Raw genomic sequence first — 21,963 nt, forward strand, 5'->3', positions numbered from 1 at the left:
GTGACAGATGAGAAATTAAAAAGAAAAACCTTTAACCAAATGTTTTGTGAGCAACTCTTATGTAATGCAAAATGCTAGAAAAAAAATTCTTCCACTATGCTTTTAGTTAGGAAAGCAGTAGCATTAACTGCAAAGTAGTTATTTATGATGAATGCTGATTCATACCTGGACTGAGAGTTTCATTAGAGAGAGACAAAGAGATAGAGAGGGATTTCTGTGCAGGTTTGTGTACTTAGAGCTGGTGTTCGGCCTGATTATTTTCTACTCTTGCTACCAAAGATAGGATTTTTCTTTTTCTTTATATGAGTGTAGAGTTACACTCCTTTGATACTTAGCAATTATTATAAGGGTAACTTTGAGATTCACAAACGGCACAAAAAAGGCAGGAGGAGAAATTTTTTCTGAGGATAACAGAGCAAGAATTGAGGGAAGAGAGAGTAAGAGGTGGTACATACACTTAAGAAAGATTTGCTCTATCAAAAGTAAAGCCTGGAAGTATATTAATTGAGTTGCTGACAATGGTCATTTTTGGGGTGGGAGGGTGGACTTACTGAAAACATTTACTTACTAGACAGTCATGTGTCTTAAACCCTTTATATCATGTATGTGCTATTGTTATCCTCAAAAGAGGGGAAAAGGAATATCTCCTCCTGGAAGAAAAACTCTTGGAATCAAGGTGTTGCCTAAAAAGGAATTCACAAGCAGGAAAAGATAAGTGAAGAGAAGATACAGGCACAAGGTGGAGCCACTTGTCCCGCAGACTTGGCTGCTAGGCGCACTTGTGGTCAAGGGTCCTGGGTGCCTAGGAATCCACTGGGAGTTGGGGAGCCAGTGACAGTCAAAAACTTTTCATGGGTTGAGTGTTCCTAGTAAGAGCTCAGTCTAGATGGATTGATATTGGCTAGATATGGTGGATGAAAGATCACAAGCTGGTTATTAGCTAAATTTTGTAGTTACTGGAGATCAATCTTACTTCCCTGCCTCATTTTCATTTTCTTTTTTTTAATGTAGTTTACTGTCAAGTTGGTTTCCATATAACACCCAGTGCTCATCCCAACAAGTGCCCTCCTCCATGCCCATCACCCACTTTCCCCTCTCCCCCACCCCCATCAACCCTCAGTTTGTTCTCAGTATTTAAGAGTCTTTTGTGGTTTGTCTCCCTCCCTCTCCTTAACTATTTTTTTCTCCTTCCCCTTTCCCATGGTCCTTTGTTAAGTTTCATATATGAGTGAAAACATATGGTATCCATCTTTCTCTGCCTGACTTATTTCACTTAGCATAACACCCTCGAGTTCCATCCACATTGCTACTAATGGCCAGATTTTATTCTTTCTCATTGCCATGTAGTATTCCATTGTATAGATAAACCACATCTTCTTGATCCATTCGTCAGTTGATGGACATTGAGGCTCTTTCCATGATTTGTCTATCCATATTAGTGAGACAGGCAATTGTAAAGAACGGGAAAGAAAGCATTTGTGGAGAGCTTGCAGTGTATGAGGGACTCCGCACAGCTACTGACAAACATTCCTTGGTCAGTAGGAGAACCCTTTAAGATAGAAGACATTCGAGATAAAGAAGCCAAGCTCGGAAAGATTGGGTGACTAGCTTATAGCCCTACATCTAGTAAGGGGTAGAGTTGGATTCTATCACAAGCCTATCTGGAGGTGTAAAGCTCGCAGTCTCTGCACCACACTGCTTTCCAGTGATGATTTAACCCATTCATTATTAAGTCCTGGGCTTCTGTTCTAATAAAGACCCTTGTACGTAGGCACCCACTGGCCTTGTCCTCAAAAGCATATCACCTACTTGGAGACACAAGGCGTATGCACGTGCATGGAAGTTAAATAAGAACATGGCTTAAATGACACAAGTTGAGAGGACAATGCTTAGTGTCACAGTGACATTCTAGAATAAGGAGAACCCTGTTGTGTCTAGTTTTTTAGAGTGGTCTCAGAGCAACCAAGTATCCTTGCCTTGTGTAGACCCAAGGCTCATGAACCACGAGGCAGCCGTGGCTTACAGAGCCAAAAGATTTGATTTAACCCTGTTGATAAAATGTGTTAGATTCCGTAAGTGGAAAAAAACAAATTAGAGAATTTGGAGAGGGGCCGATCTGCCAAGTATTTTTTAGCCACATAGTGATTGAATTTGAAAATGAAGTTAATTTAGGAGAATGGTTTTGTTCAGAACACAAGCTTGGAACGATATTCATACCTGTCAGAAAAGCAAATGGATTTAAACATGCAGTGGTGTGTTCCCCACCCCACCCCCCGCCCCGCCCATTCCCATGCCTTGAGAAGTACTCAGTGTTTTTCTTTCAGATCTTTGGCCTTTTTAAATATAAACCAGAAACAGTGAGTTGCTTAGAAGAGTTTTTCTGTTGGGCTTTTTAAAACTACAGTGATTGTTTTTATACTAGAGATTTTGCTAAGTGTTCTGTACATTCTATTTTTGTAAACTGCTTGTTTAATTTAGACCATATTTTCTGGTTCTCTTACCATGTCAGTAAGTTGGCATCTATGTTATCATTTTTAGTGACTGCATAGTATTTCATTGTATGGCTACACCACAGTTGATTTAAAGAATCAAGATTGCATCTCAGTGAAATATAATGTATATATAAGAATGCGGGGCCCAGACTAGGGTAATACAAGTAGAGGAGTCTCAGATGTGACCCTGAGAGGGAGCTAGCCTGTGTCAGCCTTCTCTGGTCCCTGCAAGGCTATTTACCATCATTTTAAAAAGGAGTAACATTTGGGGCACCTGGGTGACTCAGTCAGTTAAGCATCCGACTCTTGATTGCAGGTCAGGTCATGATCTCACCATTCAGGAGTTTGAGCCCCACATTGGGCTCTGCGCTGACAGTGCGTAGCCTGCTTGGGGTTCTCTGTCTCCCTCCCTCTGCCCCTCCCCAGTCTCAAAAATAAAGAAACATTAAAAAAAAACAACAAAACAGTGTCTACAATATGCTATCTTTAAAAAAAAAGTGGTAACATGTGACTTGTTTTCAGTTTTGCCCCAATTAGAAACAAAGCGTCAATGGATATCCTTGTACAAACATCATTTTATTATTGTACAATTATTTTCTCAAAGAAGGTACCTACGATTGGAAGTGCTAGGTCAATGGGAAGCACTATCTAATACTGCTCCCCTGCCCTTCCCTCCCCACCCCCCACCACACCCATAGTACTGATCCATATGCTCATAATGTCTTAAAGTTCTTTAAGCAATTTGGTGATAATTACGAACTAGGAAAATAAGAATTTTAGGTAAACAGTGCATGATTTGAATGCTCATTAATATTCATGATGTTGACTCTAAAAATGCTTTGCCCTCTGCTGGATGCGCAGGGAAGTAAAAACAGAGCTATTCTTCCCCATATAAACAATTTTCTTTTTTTTTTTGAGAAAGAAAACCATCTCTCAGTTCTATCTTTTACTGATTTGACATACCAAGACATAGGTTTGAATTTCCTCTTTGGTTTTGGGGGGCTTGGTTGAGGGTTGAGTCACTTTGACCAAGACCATGAAATAGCTGAGCCATATGATAGAAGATTCCAGGCAGGGATTTAGAAGGATACGTTGGAGCTATTCCCTAGTGTCAGAACTGTGCACCGTGGTTGATGTAAATACTTCTGTGAGTTGGAAGTTGCCAAGGCAACAATCCTATTAATGAAGAATAAACCTCTTTTATTATCAGTGCCTGAATGATTACTTTTTTTATAAACTGCGCCTGGTAGTCTAACATTGACATTCCTAATCTACCTGCACGTCTTTGCTTTCCAGACTGCAAAACTACTTAGCTCTATTCAATAAGCAGGCCTCCTTTCTCTGCCAGTGAAAGTGGAATTATTGGGGGAAAAATTAGTCAAGTGTAAGGGCAGGATAAATACTAATTTATAACAATTACCTACTATAAAATTATTGCCCTTTTGATGTATACTTTGATGAAGGCAGAACCTGAAATTGACTGAACTCATTTGTTGTTTGAGTGGACCAGAGTCTTTAAATTAACTTGTCTTTATGATTTAATGGAGCATTACCAATATATTTTCAAGGAAGTGGAGTGTGACATTGCTGCTTCCTTCCCCTAGTCAGACTGTAAATTTAGACTCCGTGTAATGGCATGCACACAGGATATTTGAAAAAGGGCAGCTGTGGTTGAGTCATGGGTTTTCGGGAACCTGTTGTCTAAAGGACCAGGGAGCGATGTTAAGGGGAATGATGGTTAGAAATGAGTGGTTTTGAAGCAGCGTGCTTCTTGGGCTCTATAGAGAAGGAAACATTTTCTTCACAAAAGAATACATTCCCTGTTAACGAGAATGCTTCCTGGGTGTTGTCAGGCTAACCAGATATTGTCAAGCTTTCAGTCGTGGGGTGGTGAGCTCAGCAATCCATTCCTTTCAGGACTGAATGTGTCTTGTCTATTCTGTACGATTAGCACCTTGTCACTTATTGCTCATATTCATTAACCATTCTCTGTATTCATAACTTGTTTCCCCCATTGAAACCTGGTGACACCTAGGCACCTAGTAGGTACTCAGAAAATATAGTTCAGGGGCACGGTGCCTGGGTGGCTCCAGTCAGTTGAGGGGCCAACTCTTGATTTCAACTCAGGTCATGATCTCATTGTTCGTTGAGTTCAAGCCCCACATGGGGCTCTGTGCTAACTACGAGACCCTGCTTTGGGTCCTCAGTCTCCCTCTCTCTGCCCCTCCCCAACTTGTGCGCTCTCTCTCTCTCCCTCAAAAATAAATAAATGTTAAAAATAATTTTCTAGGGGCGCCTGGGTGGCTCAGTTGGTTAAGCATCCGACTTTAGCTCAGGTCATGATCTCACGGTTTCTGGGTTTGAGCCCCACTGACTGCCAGCTCAGAGCCTGGAGCCTGTTTCAGATTCTGTGTCTCCCTCTCTCTCTGACCCTCCCCTGCTCATGCTGTCTCTCTCTCTGTCAAAAATAACTAAAATACTTTAAAAAATAATTTTCTAAAGAAAATTTCAGTTGTGAAATTCAATAATAAGTTTCTGTCTTACTGAGTTTTATCTTTTGCATATTTTTCCTGATAATAAAATTTAAAAGTTTGATGAAGAAATATCTGAAAACAAATAACACAAAGAAGAGAATGAAGGCTACTCCTGTAGTTTTAGTACTTGGCGATAACCGCCAATGATATCGTGGTGTATTAATTTCATAAGGACATTGTTCCAAGTACTGCTTTCTCCTCAGTGAGTTAGAATCAACCCTGTAATCTGCACCTGGCATATGTATGAGGACAGGTGACACACGCCCAGCGCTGACATGTACAGGTAGTCCAGGTGAGGCTTTAGGATCTTGACCGAAACAACGGGCCATTCATAGTCCAAGCAAAGCTTGGCCCTTGGCCCTTGTCACTGTGGCCTTTTGAAGTTCAACAACAAATAGTCCCTCTGACTTCTCATTTCTTCATTTTTAGCTTTAGGCTATATTACTGACCACACAGATCTTCCCTCAGAACAGATTTTCACACACAGATGTATGTGTCTCCTTGTTAATGGCAACCCAGCTGGCCTGCCTGATGCCTTTTCCTCATGGCACTTTGGCAAGAGACGTGGAATAGCCAAAGGTCCATGGGAACTAGAGAAGTGTCAGCAACGAAGCATCCCATTCTTGTGTGTTTTATTCTTGGCTGTGACGACATAAAGGAGTGATCTGGGGGCGCCTGGGTGGCTCAGTAGGTTAAGTGTCCGACTTCAGCTCAGGTCATGATCTCACGGTTTGTGGGTTTAAGCCCTGCATTGGGCTCTGTGCTGACAGCTCAGAGTCTGGAGCCTGCTTCAGATTCTGTGTCTCCCTCTCTCTCTTACCCTCACTGTTCACGCTGTCTCTCTCTCTCTCTCTCAGAAATAAATAAAAAAAATAAAAAAAAAAAAAAGCGGTCTGACTGTTGCTTTAGTTCCCACCTCCATAATCTCCATAAGCACCTCCATACGCCCCTGGATAAATGTGATAAAAATAACAAGAATAAACACAAAGAATAAACTCTCGTGTAAAGAGGGTCAAAGCTTCTCTAGAACACTTTGCTATTTTTAACAAACAGAATCCAAGTAAAAGTAGTTTTTATCATAGTCTCTTAGTGACCCCCCCCCATCACCATTGTTCTACCATCCTTTCCGCCGGATAACTGTCCCCAAGTCCCTCTCATGTAGGTATCACACCACCTCTGGGCTCATAACTGCTCCCCACTATGACTTATCCTCAATCCCATGTAAATACATCAAAAAGCAGGCAATGAGATGTTCTGTCACCAAGAGGCTGAAGATGGGACAGAAGTTCAGAAATGTCGGAAAATCTAAACAGAATAAAATTTATCTTGCTTAAAAAAAAAGTGGAGGAAAGACTTCCATTTTCTGGTTCCACATTTAAAGAGCTTGGATGTCATCAGACTGTCCCAACAACAAGAAGCTGAGGAGATTGAAAGACCAGCAGCTCTGTTTGGATCTAGAAGAGAAGGGAGGACACAGGGCAAACTGCTGTCCCCGGGGTCAGAGAAACGGGTGTTAACAGGGAGTTCCAGCTATAGGAGCAGAGACTCAGGAGTGACGCTGCCATGGGGACCAGCGCTGGGGTGGGAACCTGAGCTGTAAGTGATGTCACGCTTCATGTGTTCGAGCCCTGCGTCGGGCTCTGTGCTGACAGCTCAGAACCTGGAGCCTGCTTCGGATTCTGTGTCTCCCTCTCTCTCTGTCCCTCCCCTGCTCGCTCTCTCTCTCTCTCAAAAATAAATAAACATTAAAAAAAAAAGACCTGTCCTCAGTGGAAACTCGTTAAGCAGAGCCTAACCTGGTAGGCTATTATCAGAGCCCAGTTGACCTAGGAAAGAGAAATCCCCAAGTCCAGCTCACTGAAATTGGAGAGAATTTCCCCCAAATTAAAATCAGAAACCAAACCACAGATCCAGGAAGCTTAAGGAGTACCAAGCAAGTTAAATACAAAACAAAACAAAGAGGAAAGGAAAAAAGTGAGACACACTTGTGAAGTTCACAGTCCAGAGGCATAGACTCACTAAAGACTGAGACCCAATCATAGGATTAAAGTACACCTTCTCATTTGCCTCACCACCACATTACTGAAGTCCTGTTTATGACAGCTTCTTTCACCCAGTACATCATATCTGGCTATCAAAAAAAAATTTACAATTACAAGGCATACCAAAAGGCAAAAAACACAATTTGAAGAGACAAAGCAAGCAACAGAACCAGATATAATGGGGATGTTAGAATCATCAAATTGGGAATTTAAAATAACTCTGATTAATTTGTGAAGGGCAATAATAGAGAAAGTAGACAGCATACAAGAATAAATGGGCAATGAACAGAGAGACAGAAATCCCGAGAAAGAACCAAAAAGAAATTCTAATGATAAAAACACCGTATAACAGAAGCAAAGAATGACTTTGATGGGTGTATTAGTAGACTGCACACCACTGAGGAAAAAATCTCTGAGCTGAAGGATACATCAGGAGAATCTTCAGAAAACAGAAAGAACAAAGACCAAACAAAACAGAAGAGAATATCCAAGGACTTTGGGACAACTACAAGAGGTGTAACATATGTATAATGGGAATACCAGAAGGAGAATAAAGAGAGAAAGTAATAGAAGAAATGTTTGAAACAATGTTAACTGAGAATTTCCCCCAAATTAATATCAGAAACCAAACCATAGATCTAGGAAGTGTAAGGAATACCAAGCAGGATAAATACAAAAACAAAACAAAACCAAATAAAACAACAAAAACCCTACTCCCCAGCATATCCTTTTCATATTACAAAAAAACAAAAATAATGAAATAATCCTGAAAGAAAACAGAGGAAAACACTTTTTCTATAGAGGAACAAAGATAAAAGTTATATCTGACCTCTCAGAAACCATGCAGGCAAGAAGAGAGTGGAGGGAAGCATTTAAAGTGTTAAAGAGAAAAAAACCTACCAATCTAGAATTTTGTACCCTGAGAAATTATCCTTCAGAAGTGAAGAGGGGCACCTGGGTTGGCTCAGTTGCTTGAGCATATGACTTCAGCTCAGGTTATGATCTCATGGTCTGGTCTGTGAGTTTGAGCCTGGCATCGAGCTCTGTGAGGACAACTCAGAGCCTGGAACCTGCTTCGGAATCTGTGACTCCCTCTCTCCCTGCCCCTCCCCTGCTCACACTCTGTCTCTCAAAAAATAACCAAGGGTATTTAAAAAAATTTTTTTTTTAATGAAGGAGAAGTACTCTCTCAGACAAAAATTGAGGGGAACTTGTTTCAGGAGACCCACCTTGCCAGAAATGTTAAAATAAGTTCTTCAGAGAAAAAGAATATAATAAAATTAGTTCAGCAGCTTGTATCTATATAAAGAAGAATATCAAACAAGGAATAAGTGAAGGTAAAATAAAAACTTTTATTTTTCATATTCTTGATTGATCTATTACTCAAAATAATAGAAAGTGTCTTGAATTATGTATGCTTATGTGTATATTATAGATATGCTCATGTATGCTTATGTGTGTGTATATATATATATACATATATATATATATATATATATATATATATAATGACAGTGGTGGTACCCAGGACAAGATGAAGAGATTAATATTACTTTGTTATTGGGGCACCTGGGTGGCTCAGTTGGTTAAGCATCTGACTCTTGGTTTTGGCTCAGGTCATTTCCTGTGGCTTTGTGGGTTTGAACCCCACATCAGGCTCTGTGCTGGCAGTGTGGAGCCTGCTTGGGGTTCTCTCTCATGCCCTCTCTGTCTCTCTCTCCCCTTCCCCCACTCACGCTATCTCAAAATAAATAAATAAAACTTTTTTAAAAGATTATTTTGTTATTGTAAAGTATTTATGCTGCTATGAAGTGGTATAATGTTATTTGAAATTGGACTTGGTTACTTAGTTGTAAATGTATATTGCAAATTCTTGGGCCACCACTTAAAAAGGAAAAGAAATATATGATGTGCTAAGAAAGGAGAGAAAGTGGAATCATCTAAAATGCTCAGTTAAAACCACAAAAAGCAGAAAAAGAGTGGAGGACAAAAACAGGAACAAATAACAAGGCAACAAATAGAAAACAGTAATGAAAATGGTAGATATTAATCCAACTATAGCAGTAACCACCTTGAATGTCAGTGGTCAAAATGCACCAATGAAAAGATAAAGATTGTCAGAGTGGGTCAAAAAACACAACCCAACTACATGTTGTTTATTAGAAACCCATTTTAAATATAAAGACACATATAGATTAAAAGCAAATGGATGCAGAAAATATACCATGCTAATGCTAATTAGAAGAAGGCAGGAGTAGCTGGATTAATTTCAGACAGAGCAGACTTCCAAGTAAGGAAAGCTACCAGGGATAAAGAAGGACATTGCATTATGACAAAATGTGGGTCAGTTACCCCCAAAGACATAAAGTTCTTAACAGTGTGTACCAGTGCGCACGGGAAAACAGAGCATCGCGCTCATAGAATAGCAAATCTACTATCCATGAGAGTGTAAACCCACTGTGACAGTTGGAGACTCCCAATGCCCTTCCCACAAAAAATGGATGGGTCTTTCAGGCAGATAATCAATAAAGATGTATTGAACTCAACTCCATCAATCACAGATAGACACCTATGAAATATCCAACAACAGCAGAATACACATTTTTCTCAAGCTTGTATGTAACATTCACTAAGATAGACCACATTCTGAAACATACAACACACCTTACCAAATTTAAAAGAAAACAACAATTCATATAGTGTCTGCTCTTAGACCACAGTGGAATTAAACTAGAAATTAATGACAAAGATAACTGGAAAATCCTCAAATGTGTGTAGGTTAAACAACACATTTCTAAATGACGTGTGAATCAAAGATGTTAAAAATTATTTTGAATTTGGGTGTTAACTAGACTTACTGGGATCTTTTCACAATATATACGAATATCAAATCCTGTTGTAACCTGAAACTAATACCGTGTTATCTGTTGATTATACCTTGATTAAAAAATATTTTGAACTAAATGAAAATGAAAACAATATCAAAATTTGGGGAATGCAGTAAAAGCAGTGCTAAGAGGGAAATTTATAGTATTGAATGAGTATGTTACAGGAGGAGAAAGACCTGAAATTGATAATCTAAGTTTCCACCTTAGGAAACTAGAAAAAGAAGAAAAGAAATAATGAGAATTAGAACAAAAATCAGTAAACTGAAAACAGGAAATCAATAGACAATATCAACAAAACTAAAAGCTGGTTTTTTGAAATGATCAGTAAAATTGGTATGCCTCTAGCCAGACTAAATAAGGAAAAAAAGGAGAGGACACAAGTTACTAATAGCAGAAATAAAAGAGGACACATCACTACAGATCCCATGGAAACTAAGATCATAATAAAGGAATACTGTGAACAACTCCATGCCCCCAAATTTGATAACCTAGATGAAATGGATCAATTCCTTGAAGGATACATCCGTCACATCTACCAAAACTCACCCAAGAAGAAACAGATTGTCTGAAAGACCAGATCTATTAAAGAAATTAGATTAATAATTAGTAACCTTTTAAGAATAGAAAGCATCAAACCCGGTGGGTTCACTGGTGAATTCTACCAAACATTTAAGAAGATATTATACCGGTTTTCTGCAGTCTTTTCCAAAGAGTGAAGCAGAGGGAATACTTCCTAAATCATTCTGTGAGGCCAGTATTACCCTAATACCAAAATAAGATAAAGGTATTTTATTTATTTATTTATTTATCTATTTATTTATTTATTTATGATAAAGGTATTATAAAAAGAGAAAACTACAGACCAATATCTCTCATGAACATAAATGCAGAAATCTTCAAAAAAAAATTAACCAATTGAATCCAAAAAAGTATAGAAAGAATTATACACCATGGTCAAGTGGAATTTTTCCCAGGTATGCAAGGCTGGTTCAATATTCAGAAATCTATTAATGTAATCTACTCCATCAGCAGGCTAAGAAAGAAAAATCACATATTAATAGATGCAGAAAAAGCCTTTTACAAAATCCAACACCCAATCATAATAAAAACTCTCAATAACTAGGACTAGAGGGGAACTTTCTCAACTTGATAAAGACTATCTACAAGAAACCTACAGCTAACATACTTAATGGGGAGAAACTCAGAGCTTTCCCACTAAGATCAGGTACAAGGCAAAGATGTCCCCTTTCAGGCATTCCTTTTCAAACTCAGACTGGAAGTCCATGACATGCAGTTAAGCAAGAAAAGGAATGAAAAGGTATATAGATTGGTAAGGAAGACATAAAATTGTCCTTTATTGCAGATGCCATGATCATTATCTATGTAGAAAATCCAAGAGAATTGACAAAAAAGACCTTTTAGAATTAATAAGCAATTATAGCAAGTAGCACTTGTTAGAGAATTTGTTAGAAATGTAAATTCTCAAGCTCACCAAAACCTACTGAATCTGAAACTCGGGGGATAGGACTGTGTTTTAACAAACCCTCCAAGTGACTATAATGCACACTTAAGGCTGAGAATCACTGGTGTAACCTTTCTTTATGGTTCTTAATATGTCAACCCAGATGCCTTTCATAATCTGACTTTATCGAATTGGTGCTTACATTCATTGTTATAAAATTAGGCATCTTCAGTTTAATTTAAGCAAAATTATGAAATGGTCAAATTAGTTTTTGTCATCCTGTTACCTCTTTTCATCAGCCCATTTTCTTGTCTTGCCTTTATCTCTCAAGCCCCTCTTTGCTGAAACTCAAGAACCTTCTCTTTTAGGGTTAAAGGCCCGTGATTAGAGGCCCCTAAGAAATAAAATCTAAAAATACAATATCTCTAATTGTAAATATAGGGCATTGGCAGACTAATTAGGGAGGAAGGTAGGGATGGTATTGGCCGTGACCTTTCCAGAGTCCACATATTGTACCCAAAGACAGATGCCCTTTCATCCGACCTTAGAAGAGGAAGACCCTCTTCCTTTCACTGTCTGCTTCTCAAGAAGAAGGTTGATGCTGTTTTAGAGGATCTGGAGATTGGATTCCCTGACTGGGTACTTTTTCATCTCCTCCATATTTTTCCTGAGCCCTTTCTCCCAATTGCACCTGTTCATTTTTTCATCCACATGGTACTATGTAGCCTGTAACATTTCCAGTGAAACAATGCAAAGATTTGATGAGTATTTACAGATCACTTGGGCTTCCCCAGGGCGCCAGCTCTCTCCCGAGGGGATTAGATGGGAATAAGTCATATTTGGCTGGTGTCTCCTAGCCCTGAGGTTTACTTTAAACTGATTACTAAAATTCATTCTCCTACCCTGTTCTACTCTGTGCTCCTAGGGCACAAAACAAGGTGATCCACGGTTCCATCTATCCAAGAATCCCAGCTACCTAAGTGATGGTTGAGTTTAAACAAAATGCATAGCCTTGAGTCTTGCCAATAGTCTCCCTTTCCTCTCTGCACACACGTGCTCACAGACAGATAGATGCACATATACACCCACAAAGGTCATTGAGGCTCTCTGAGCCCTGCACACATGTGATAGACAAACTCAGCAAAACCCCTCAATTATTTGTTGTTACTGAAAATCCCTACGTTTGGCTTTTTCTTTCACAATGTTTTGAACTGCCTGAGTGAGCCAAATTCTCCCTTTCAAGTTATCAGAACTCAGCAGGTTTCGTAAAATTGCTCCTAAATAGGGTGCTGTCTGGTTGAGGGGACTCACAGAACTTTCCAGTAGAAGCAGGTGGATCACAATATCTCAAGTATAGAATGAACACCCTTTGGAACATGGACTGATGAGGTTAAACATGAATGTGGTTTATAGTCTGCTAATTATGCCCAGAGTTGCAGGGAGCTGGGAGAGGTACACAGCTGAATCCTCAGAAAGATTTCTCTCCATGAGCAAAATGGAAGGGAGAGTTGAAGCAGGTATCTAGGTACTGAGCCAGCTATTCCACACTACAACTCCACCTCTCTTTTGAGTGAAAGGCCATTTGGGGAAGGATTCTAATTAGTGCGTTTGGCCATCTTCACTGATCAGACCACCAGAAAATTACTCTACTACCAACACTTAAATATTCTTCGTAGGGAAAGTAAAAAATACTAATGATAGTGTTTGTCCTGAGATAACTACAAAAATATTGTCAGTGCCACCTGTGAGCTAGTGCCACCCCTGACTACAGAAGTCAGGCAATCCTGAATCACTGTTCCACACAACTATAGTTGAGTCGGCTCAGCAAGGCTCGTCATAGGTGAGGATGTACCTCTATATTATTGTGGCTAAGAGAAGTACAATTATTTTATTTATATCCAAGCCATGGAAAGTTGTATTTCTTAGTTCTCTTTTAGGAAATGTGGTCATCAGAGACTGACAAAAGTCCTTCTGAACCACTGAAAGCACACCTTTTGATAAATGGATAAACATTCATGCAGCTCAGAGCTTTGCATTCATAAGCATTCATAATGACTTCCAGGACAATAACTACTAAAAATCCTCTGTTCTTCCTTAAGGAAGATCCAAAATTTGAGACTTTGAGCAATATAATCCCAGCAATCAGGGTACCAGGACAAATAGGAGGAGATAGTGTACAAAATGGAGAATATACACCCTCATTTAAACATTTATGAAACTTATTCTGTTATGTTGATGATGATTGAATTTGTTGTTCTAAATGTAAATGATCTACAAATCTTGGTGTGATCTGAAGCTTTTTTTTCTCAGTAGAAGAAAATTTCTTGAATGAGAAATAATGAGAAAAGTTAAAAACAAGATCAAGGTGCTCATTTCAGTAAACATTTTGGAAATTTTGCCAGATGCCAAAATATGGTAATGAAGTGGAATGACAAGAAATAGTCACTCCCTTCCCTCACCATCACTTTTATGCAACATAGTATCGGAAATCCTAGCCATAGCAATTAGGCAAGAAAAAGAAATAAAAGGCATCCAAATTGGAAAGGAAGAAGTAAAACTGTCACTATTGGCAGCTGACATGATACATAGGTTTATATAGAGAACACCCTAAAGATCCCACCAAAAAAACTATTAGAACTAATAAATGAATTCAATAAAGTTGCAGGATACAAGATCAATATACAGAAATCTATTTCTATACACTAATGATGATGTAACAAATGCAGAAATTAGGAAAAGAATTCCATTTACAATGACATCACAAAGAATAAAATACCTAGGAATAAATTTAACCAAGGAGGTAAAAGACCTGTACTCTGAAAACTATAAGACACTGATGGAAGAAATTGAAGATGACACAAATAAATGGAAAGTTATGCTGTGTTCATGGATTGGAAGAATTAATATTGTTAAAATGTCCATACTACCTAAAACAATCTATGGATTCAGTGCAATCCCTATCAAAATACCAATGATATTTTTCACAAAACTAGAACAAATAATCCGATGGAACCACAAAAGACCCTGTATAACCAAAGTAATCTGGAAAAGAAAAAAGAACGTAGATGGAGGTATCACAGTTTCAGATTTCAAACTATACCACAAAGTTATCATAATCAAAACAGGATGATATGGGCACAAAAACAGACACACAGATCAATAAAACAGTATAGGGAGCCCAGAAATAACCCCACATTTATATGATCAGTTAATCTATAACAAAGGAGGCAAGAACATACCATGGGGAAAAGACTGTGTCTTCAACAAATTGTGCTGGGAAAACTGGACAGCTACATGCAAAAGAATGAAACTGGAAGACTTTCTCATACCATATACAAAAATTAGCTGAAAATGGATTAAAGACTTAAATGTAAGACCTGAAACCATCAAATTCCGAGATGAATTTTACCTAAGCAATTGTAGAGATTTTTTTTTTTTTGGATTTGTTTCCTCGAGCAAGAACAACAAGAGCAAAAATAAACAAGTGGGACTATATCAAACTAAAAAGGTGTTGCAGTGAAGGAAACCACCCATAAAATGGAAAGGCAACCTACTGAATGGAGAAGATATTCACAAATGATGTATCAAACAAGAGGTTAATATGTAAAATATATTACAACCTTACAGAACTTGTAGAACTCTTACAATGTAAAATTGTTTTAAAAAAACAACCAATCTGATTTTAAAATGAGCAGAGATCCTGAATGGTCACTTTCCAAAGAAATACAGATATCCAAGGGACACATGAAAAGATGCTCAACATTATTAACCATCAGGAAAATGCAAATCAAAACCACAATGAGATACCTCACAGTAGTCAGAATGGCTGTTATCCAAGAGACAAGAAATAGCAAGTGTTGGTGAGGGCGTGGAGATAAAGGGAAACTTGTGCACTGTTGGTAGGAATGTATGTGCAACCACTGTGGAAAACAGTATGGAGGTTCCTCAAAATATCAGAAATAGAGATACCATGTGATCCAGCAATTTCACATCTAGCTATTTATCCAAAGGAAATGAAGACAATAATTTTAAAATCCATATGCACCCCTGTGTCTATCACAGCATTATTTATAATAGCCAAGATATGTTAGCAACCCAAATGTCCATTGATAGGTAAATGGATAAAGAAGAAGTGGAATATTACTCGGCCATAAAAAAAATAATGAAATCTTGCCATATACAACAACATGGATGGACCTTAGTAATTATGCTAAGTGAAGTAAATGAGGCAGAGGAAGGCAAATAACCACCATTTCACTCATATGTGGAACCTGAAAAACAAAACAAACAAACAAAACAACAGAAATGCACTCACAGATTAGAGAACAAACTGATGGTTGCCAGAGGGCAAGAGGGTGAGGGATGGATGAACGTGGCAAAGGGGATTAAGAAGTAGAATCCTCTAGCTACAAAATAAATAAGACATGGGGATACAAATTAGAGAACAGGGAATATAGTCAATAATACTGTAACAAATTTGTAGAGTGACAGATGGGAACTTAGAACTATTGTAGTGACCATTTCATAATATATATTAATATCGAATCACTATGTTGTACCCCTGAAACTAATACCATGTTGCGTGTCAGTTATTCTTCAGTTAAGAAAATTGTAATTTTCCATTTGGTTGCTACATTTATCCTTCCGGCCCAGAAAATTGTTTGATGTTGACACTGGGATGAAATGAACCTAATCCTATTGAAGCTGGTTTATCTATTTTTCAAAATGTATTCAATGTGTTATACTGGTTCTTACCTACTTTTCAGAGAAGAAAGACTTATCCCTAATGACAGAGAGACAGAGACTGCCCAAAACCAGACGTGACACTAACAAGGAAGAGGTGAAAGATGAAATCAGTAAGTTAAAAGATACAAACTTACGACCATAAACGAAAATCGAAAAACTGAATCAGAACAGTACAACCACGATGAGCCAAAAGAAGAAAAAAAGATAAGAGGTAAAAAAAAAGAAAATTCATTAATAGTAACTGAACAAGAAAGCAATAACCTAAAGCAATCCATTTCAGTAACTGATGGCTAAACAGCTTTCAGTTCATAGCTCTGCCCCTCTTCTCCACCCACTTAAAGATGTGCCTTAAAGCAAGTGAAACCAGGAGAAGAAAATATGCAACAGGAAAATGGAACCATGCGGCTGCTTCCCTGTGTAGATGATGGTTCATGTCTGGGTTCTGAACTGGAGAGATGATCTAAACTCTGTGGACTGCTACATCAGAATGGTGTGTGTCCCAGGAATGCGGAGCAAATCGTGGTTTAAGATATTCGACTTCTCTCACAAGAATGAGTAGCACCCAGATTCTCAAAGTCTGGGCATCGCCTCACTGAGCTGTCCCTCTCTTGTCCCATTCCATCAGGCTCTGGTTTGATAAAGCACAAACTCTTGATTGAAACAGAAGATAACCCAACCCCAATATGATAGCAAAAGACTCGTGGAATCGCCTTCCTGACAGCTGGAAGTGGTGGGTGAGACAGGAACACAGCATGCAAAGGGAAAGCATAGACTCACCCTCGAAGAAAAGGAAACGTAAGGAGCAGACACACATTCTGCACGACGGCTTAAGAGTATAACTTACACTCTTAGAACTTAATAAGAGTATAAATGTATTTTTAAATAACTTAAAGACAAGGTGATAGAATACGAATGAAATGCAAAGAAAAATTGAATGTTAACAAATCAAGAACAAAAACATTCATGCAGAAATGAAATATAAATTTAAAATGTGAATATATGTAAGAGACTCTTGAAAATCTGTTAACTGACAATAGAGAAAAGACTTTCTATGGTAACAGCAAATACAGATGAAAGACAAAGAGATTAAAGACAGAATCTAGAAGATACGAAGACACTCAAATATTACACGATCCGAAGATAATAAATGGAGTCTCTGACCAGAGATTCTAACAAATGGAAAAGAGGTATCTTGAATGATATAAAGTAACTTTCCTAGAAAGGAGTCAAGAGCCAAGCCTGCTCCAGCAGATAAGACATAGAATGCTTAAGGTCCAAACACATTACGGTTAAGCTGTTAACCCCCAAGGATAAAGAAAAGAATTCTTCAGGCGTCAAACTAGAAAAAGCCAATTTTCTGCAAGAGAAAAGATTTCTCCATTGCCACATTTAGTGCCATGTTACCTGAAAATGGAGGAAGGAAGTGACCGAAGGAGGTTATATTCAGCCAAGATGCTGTGAAAATATAAAGACGACAGGGAGCCGTGTCCAGACTTGAAGAGTGAAAAGCAACTTGGAGATCTTTTTTGAATAAAATAATTGATAATGAGGTTTGGCCCGCAAAACAAAATATCAAAATAACCTGGATACAGAGAATTCATGGTAAAGTGGTGAGAAACATAGGTATGTTTAAATGTGGAACTAATCCTCAAGTCTGTGAGTTAATGTTACAGATAGAATGTGGATGCTATAAATTGAGCAAAAGAAAAATAGTAACTAAACCATATGAAATATAGGGAGCCAGAGATAGAAAAAAAGTAGGAATGTACTTTATATTCTCCTCTTTACCAGCAAGGAGTCAGTCAGTATTGTCTAAAATTATACCAGGTATTTAAGATGCAAAATTATTCCAATCTCTTTTTTTTTTTTTTTTTACCTTGGAATGATCATTTAGAACATAGTAATTATTATTGTGCAGAAACTTTTTTTATTTAATTTTTTTATGTTTTATTTATTTCTGGGAGAGAGAGAGAGACAGCGTGAGCAGGGGAGGGTCAGAGAGAGAGGGAGTCACAGACTGAAACAGGCTCCAGGCTCTGAGCTGGCAGTCAGCACAGAGCCCGACGCGGGGCTCAAACCCACAAACTGCGAGATCATGACCTAAGCGAAAGTCGGATGCTTAACCGACTAAGCCACCCAGGCGCCCCCGTGCAGAAACTTTTAAGCTTACCAATTCCTTCTCTTTCGTATCTACTATTCAACCATAATCAAAACTTACACTTTTTATCTTAAAAAATAGTACCCAGATGGTCCCATCTTATAAAAGTCTGTGCATATAGGTCTTAAAAAGCAGTGCAGTGCTGTTCATCTATTGTTAATAAAGATTACTTCTACATTGTGAGGCCTTCTCTTAAAATTTAATATTTGTAACTATTTGGATTTTAAATGATTCTAAATCATTATACTCTGTCCTAGGAAAACAGCTATGTGCATTTTTTCAAAACCTAGAAAAATTCTGCCCAAAATGGTCACTTGTAGGCGATACAAGTATTTGGAATTATTTTCTTCTCGGTACTCTTGTGGGACTTTTTAAATTTGAAAAATTAAAGAATCAATAGTTAAGAGTGAATAGAGGGTGAGGATAAGAGAATATGATACCATGTATTTGAAGACATTCCCTCCTGCATGACTGCTTAATAGCACTGAAATCCCCACATTTGTCTTTTTAAAAAAACATTTCTTTATTTTTGAGAGAGAGGGAGAGAGAGAGTGAGCACAGAAGTGGGAGAAGGGCAGAGACAGCCAGAGACACAGCATCCGAAGCAAGCTCCAGGCTCTGAGCTGTCAGCACAGATCATGACCTGAGCCGAAGTCAGCTATTCCATCTGAACCACTCAGGAGCCCTCCAGATATGTCTTAATGGTTAGTTGTAGAAGCCGCTGGCTCTTGGTGAACGTATATTTATGGAAATGACTTAAGGGACAACTTTTTTCCCACTAGAAGGCATGGAACAGACAGGTCTGGGAACCCCGTGAATCAGGACAGGAGAGATACCCTTTGAAAACAATTGGACTTTGGGACCCAGTCATTTTTGAACAGCTTTTATTGAGAAATCATTGACACATAATAATATTCACTCTTTTAATGTGAACAGTTCAGTGGTTTTTAGAATATTCCCCAAGTCACTGTGTGACTCCACCGTCACCCCCAAAGGATACCTGGTACTCTGTTCCTCTCTCCCACAGCCCTGGGCACCCGCGAATGTCCTTTCTGTCTCTCTAGATTTGCTTATTCTGGACATTTCATATCAATGGAATCATACAAATGTGGTCTTTTTGACTGGCTCCCTTCACTCAGCATGTTTTCAAGGTTCACCCACATTGTAGCACGTATCAGCACTTCATCTCTTTTAAGGCCGAATAATGTCCATTGTATGGATATATCACATTTTGTTTATCCATTCATCCCTTGATGAGCATTCTGGTTGTTTCTACATCTTGACTCTCATGGAGAATGCTGCTGTGAACATTCATTAGCAAGTTTTTATGTGGATGTATGTTTTCATTTTGGAGGTTTATACCTAGGGATGGAATTGCTGGGTCCCCTGGTAACTTTGTTTTGAAGCTCAAACATCTAAACTTGCCTCTTCCTCTTTGTTCGCAGGCGGAAATGGTGCATAGTGCTTTCCAGGCCCAGCGGGCTTTCCTTCTGATGGCCTCTCAGTACCAACAACCCCAAGAGGTAAGAGTGTATTCCCAGAGGCAGGGCTGCCTAGAGAATGGGCCGTGTGAGCAGACAAGGAAGCAGCAGAACCGTTTCTTCTGAGAGACATCCCGAGAGTGAGATGTGTAGCGTATAAGTTTGTCTCTGGCCTGGAACACTTCTTCTGCCTTCATAATCTTTTCGTGGCCAAATTCATACTATAACAATTGACATCACCAGTTTAAAAGGTCAATCTATTTATGTCATCTGTAGCCTGTTCTTTTTCTTCACTTGAAATGTAGTTGTGTAGTTGACGTAGACAATGTTATGTTAGTTTCAGGTGTATAACAGAGTACATTATGCGCTGCTCACCTGGATGAGTGTAGTTACTCTTTCTCACCACGATAAAGATGATGTGATGAGGGGCGCCTGGGTGGCTCAGTCAGTTGAGCGTCCATCTTTGGCTCAGGCCATGATCTCATGGTCTGCGGGTTCGAGCCCCTCATCAGGCTCTCTGCTGAGAGCTCAGAGCCTGGAGCCTACTTCAGATTCTGTGTCTCCCCGTCTCTCTCTTCCTCTCCCCAGCTTGCACTCTGTCTCTCTCTCTCTCTCTCAAAAGTGAATAAACATTAAAAAATTTTTTAAAAAAGAAGATGTGATCAGATAGATAACCAGATAGATTGATAGATAGGCAGACAGACAGACAGACAGGCAGACACCATGGAATATTAGCCATAAAAGAGAATGTAGCCTATTCCTTTTACTAGCCTCACAACCGTTTTACTAACCAAGGAAGAATTTACTACACAGGCAGCTTTGTAAGGATGGAGACATGTGTTCTGCTGTGGATGCGTTTTTCCTCCTTGGCCTTCGCAACCCCTGCTTCCTTCTCCCCCCTCCCCACCTTTGCAAAAGGGGACAGTGAAACTAGATCATTAGCCGGCTTTTCTGTGATTAGAGTTTACTACTAATTTTTAGTTCATGTTTTGTAATACTTTGTTATCAAAACCTGTTCACATCTATCATCATCTATAAATTGCCTTCTGAATTTGATTAGCTTTGATTTCATAGTTGGCATAGATATAGGCTTTCTTAAATGTATCGTGTGTGTGGATAGTTAGGGAGTGCCAGTGTAGTCTCTAACAACTTTGAACCTAACATCACATTGCCACATGAGGCCCAGAGCAAACTTTCATATAAAAATGATAGTGGATGTGGGGCGCCTGGGTGGCTCAGTTGCTTAAGCATCCGACCTGGGCTCAGGTGATGATCTCATGGTTTGTGAGTTCAAGCCCCGCATCAGGCTCTGTGCTGAGAGCTCAGAGCCTGGAGTCTACTTTGGTTCTGTCTCGCTCTCTCTCTGCCCCTTCCACACTCACACTTGCATGTGCGTGCTCTCTCTCTCTCAAAAATAAGTAAATATTAAAAATGTTAAAAAATAATAGTGAATGTTAAGAGCAAAGTGATGGTTGGCAGGGGTCCTTCCCATTCCCCAGGCCATTATGAATGTACCACATTCTAAACCCAGCACGCCCCCCCACCCTGCCCAAACCACAGACATTGTCTCATGTAAATAACATTGTGGTCTCTACCAAGGATTCATAATAACCACGTTCTGACCATATTTATTGTGTAGTGAATGAAATTATTCATTAAAAGGTAGATCTATGGTCTTTAAGCATCCGACTTCTGCTCACGTCATGATCCCATGGTTCGTGAGTTCAGGTCCCACATCAGGTGAGCTCCAGCCCTGAATTGGGTGAGCCATATTTCTCTCTCTCTCTCTCTCTCTCTCTCTCTCTCTCCCTCTTCCCTCCTGGGATTCTCTCTCTCTCTCTCTCTGCCCTGTGCTCACTATGCCCTCTCTCTCAAAACACACACACACACACACACACACACACACAAAAACAAAAAATAGGTCTACGACCAGCATACAGTGTTAAACAAGAAAAAAATAAGAATTGTTCTTTTCACTAAATATTCTGCATCAGAAGTTTGATACAACCATATAAATATAAAAGGGACTCCTCGGTGGCTCAGTAGGTTGAGCAGCCTACTCTTGATTTCGGCTCAGGTCATGATCCCAGGGTGGTGGAATCAAGCTCTGAGTCAGGCTTCACACAGAACTTGAAGTTTCCTTAAGATTCTCTCTCTCTC

General features: G+C 39.1%; 1 protein-coding gene across 2 annotated transcripts in view; it reads left to right on the forward strand.

Annotated features, from left to right (window-relative positions):
• Positions 1–21,963, forward strand: part of CAP2 (cyclase associated actin cytoskeleton regulatory protein 2) — a 133,192-nt gene that overhangs the window by 19,132 nt on the left and 92,097 nt on the right. For both annotated transcript variants that reach the window (XM_077770129.1, XM_077770130.1), the window contains exon 4: positions 19,768–19,845. In XM_077770129.1, coding sequence (XP_077626255.1) covers positions 19,768–19,845 — 78 coding nt within the window. The remainder of the gene's footprint in view (positions 1–19,767; positions 19,846–21,963) is intronic.

The sequence above is a fragment of the Crocuta crocuta genome, unplaced genomic scaffold (assembly GCF_008692635.1).
Source record: "Crocuta crocuta isolate KB4526 unplaced genomic scaffold, BGI_CrCroc_1.0 scaffold24, whole genome shotgun sequence".
NCBI lineage: Eukaryota > Metazoa > Chordata > Mammalia > Carnivora > Hyaenidae > Crocuta > Crocuta crocuta.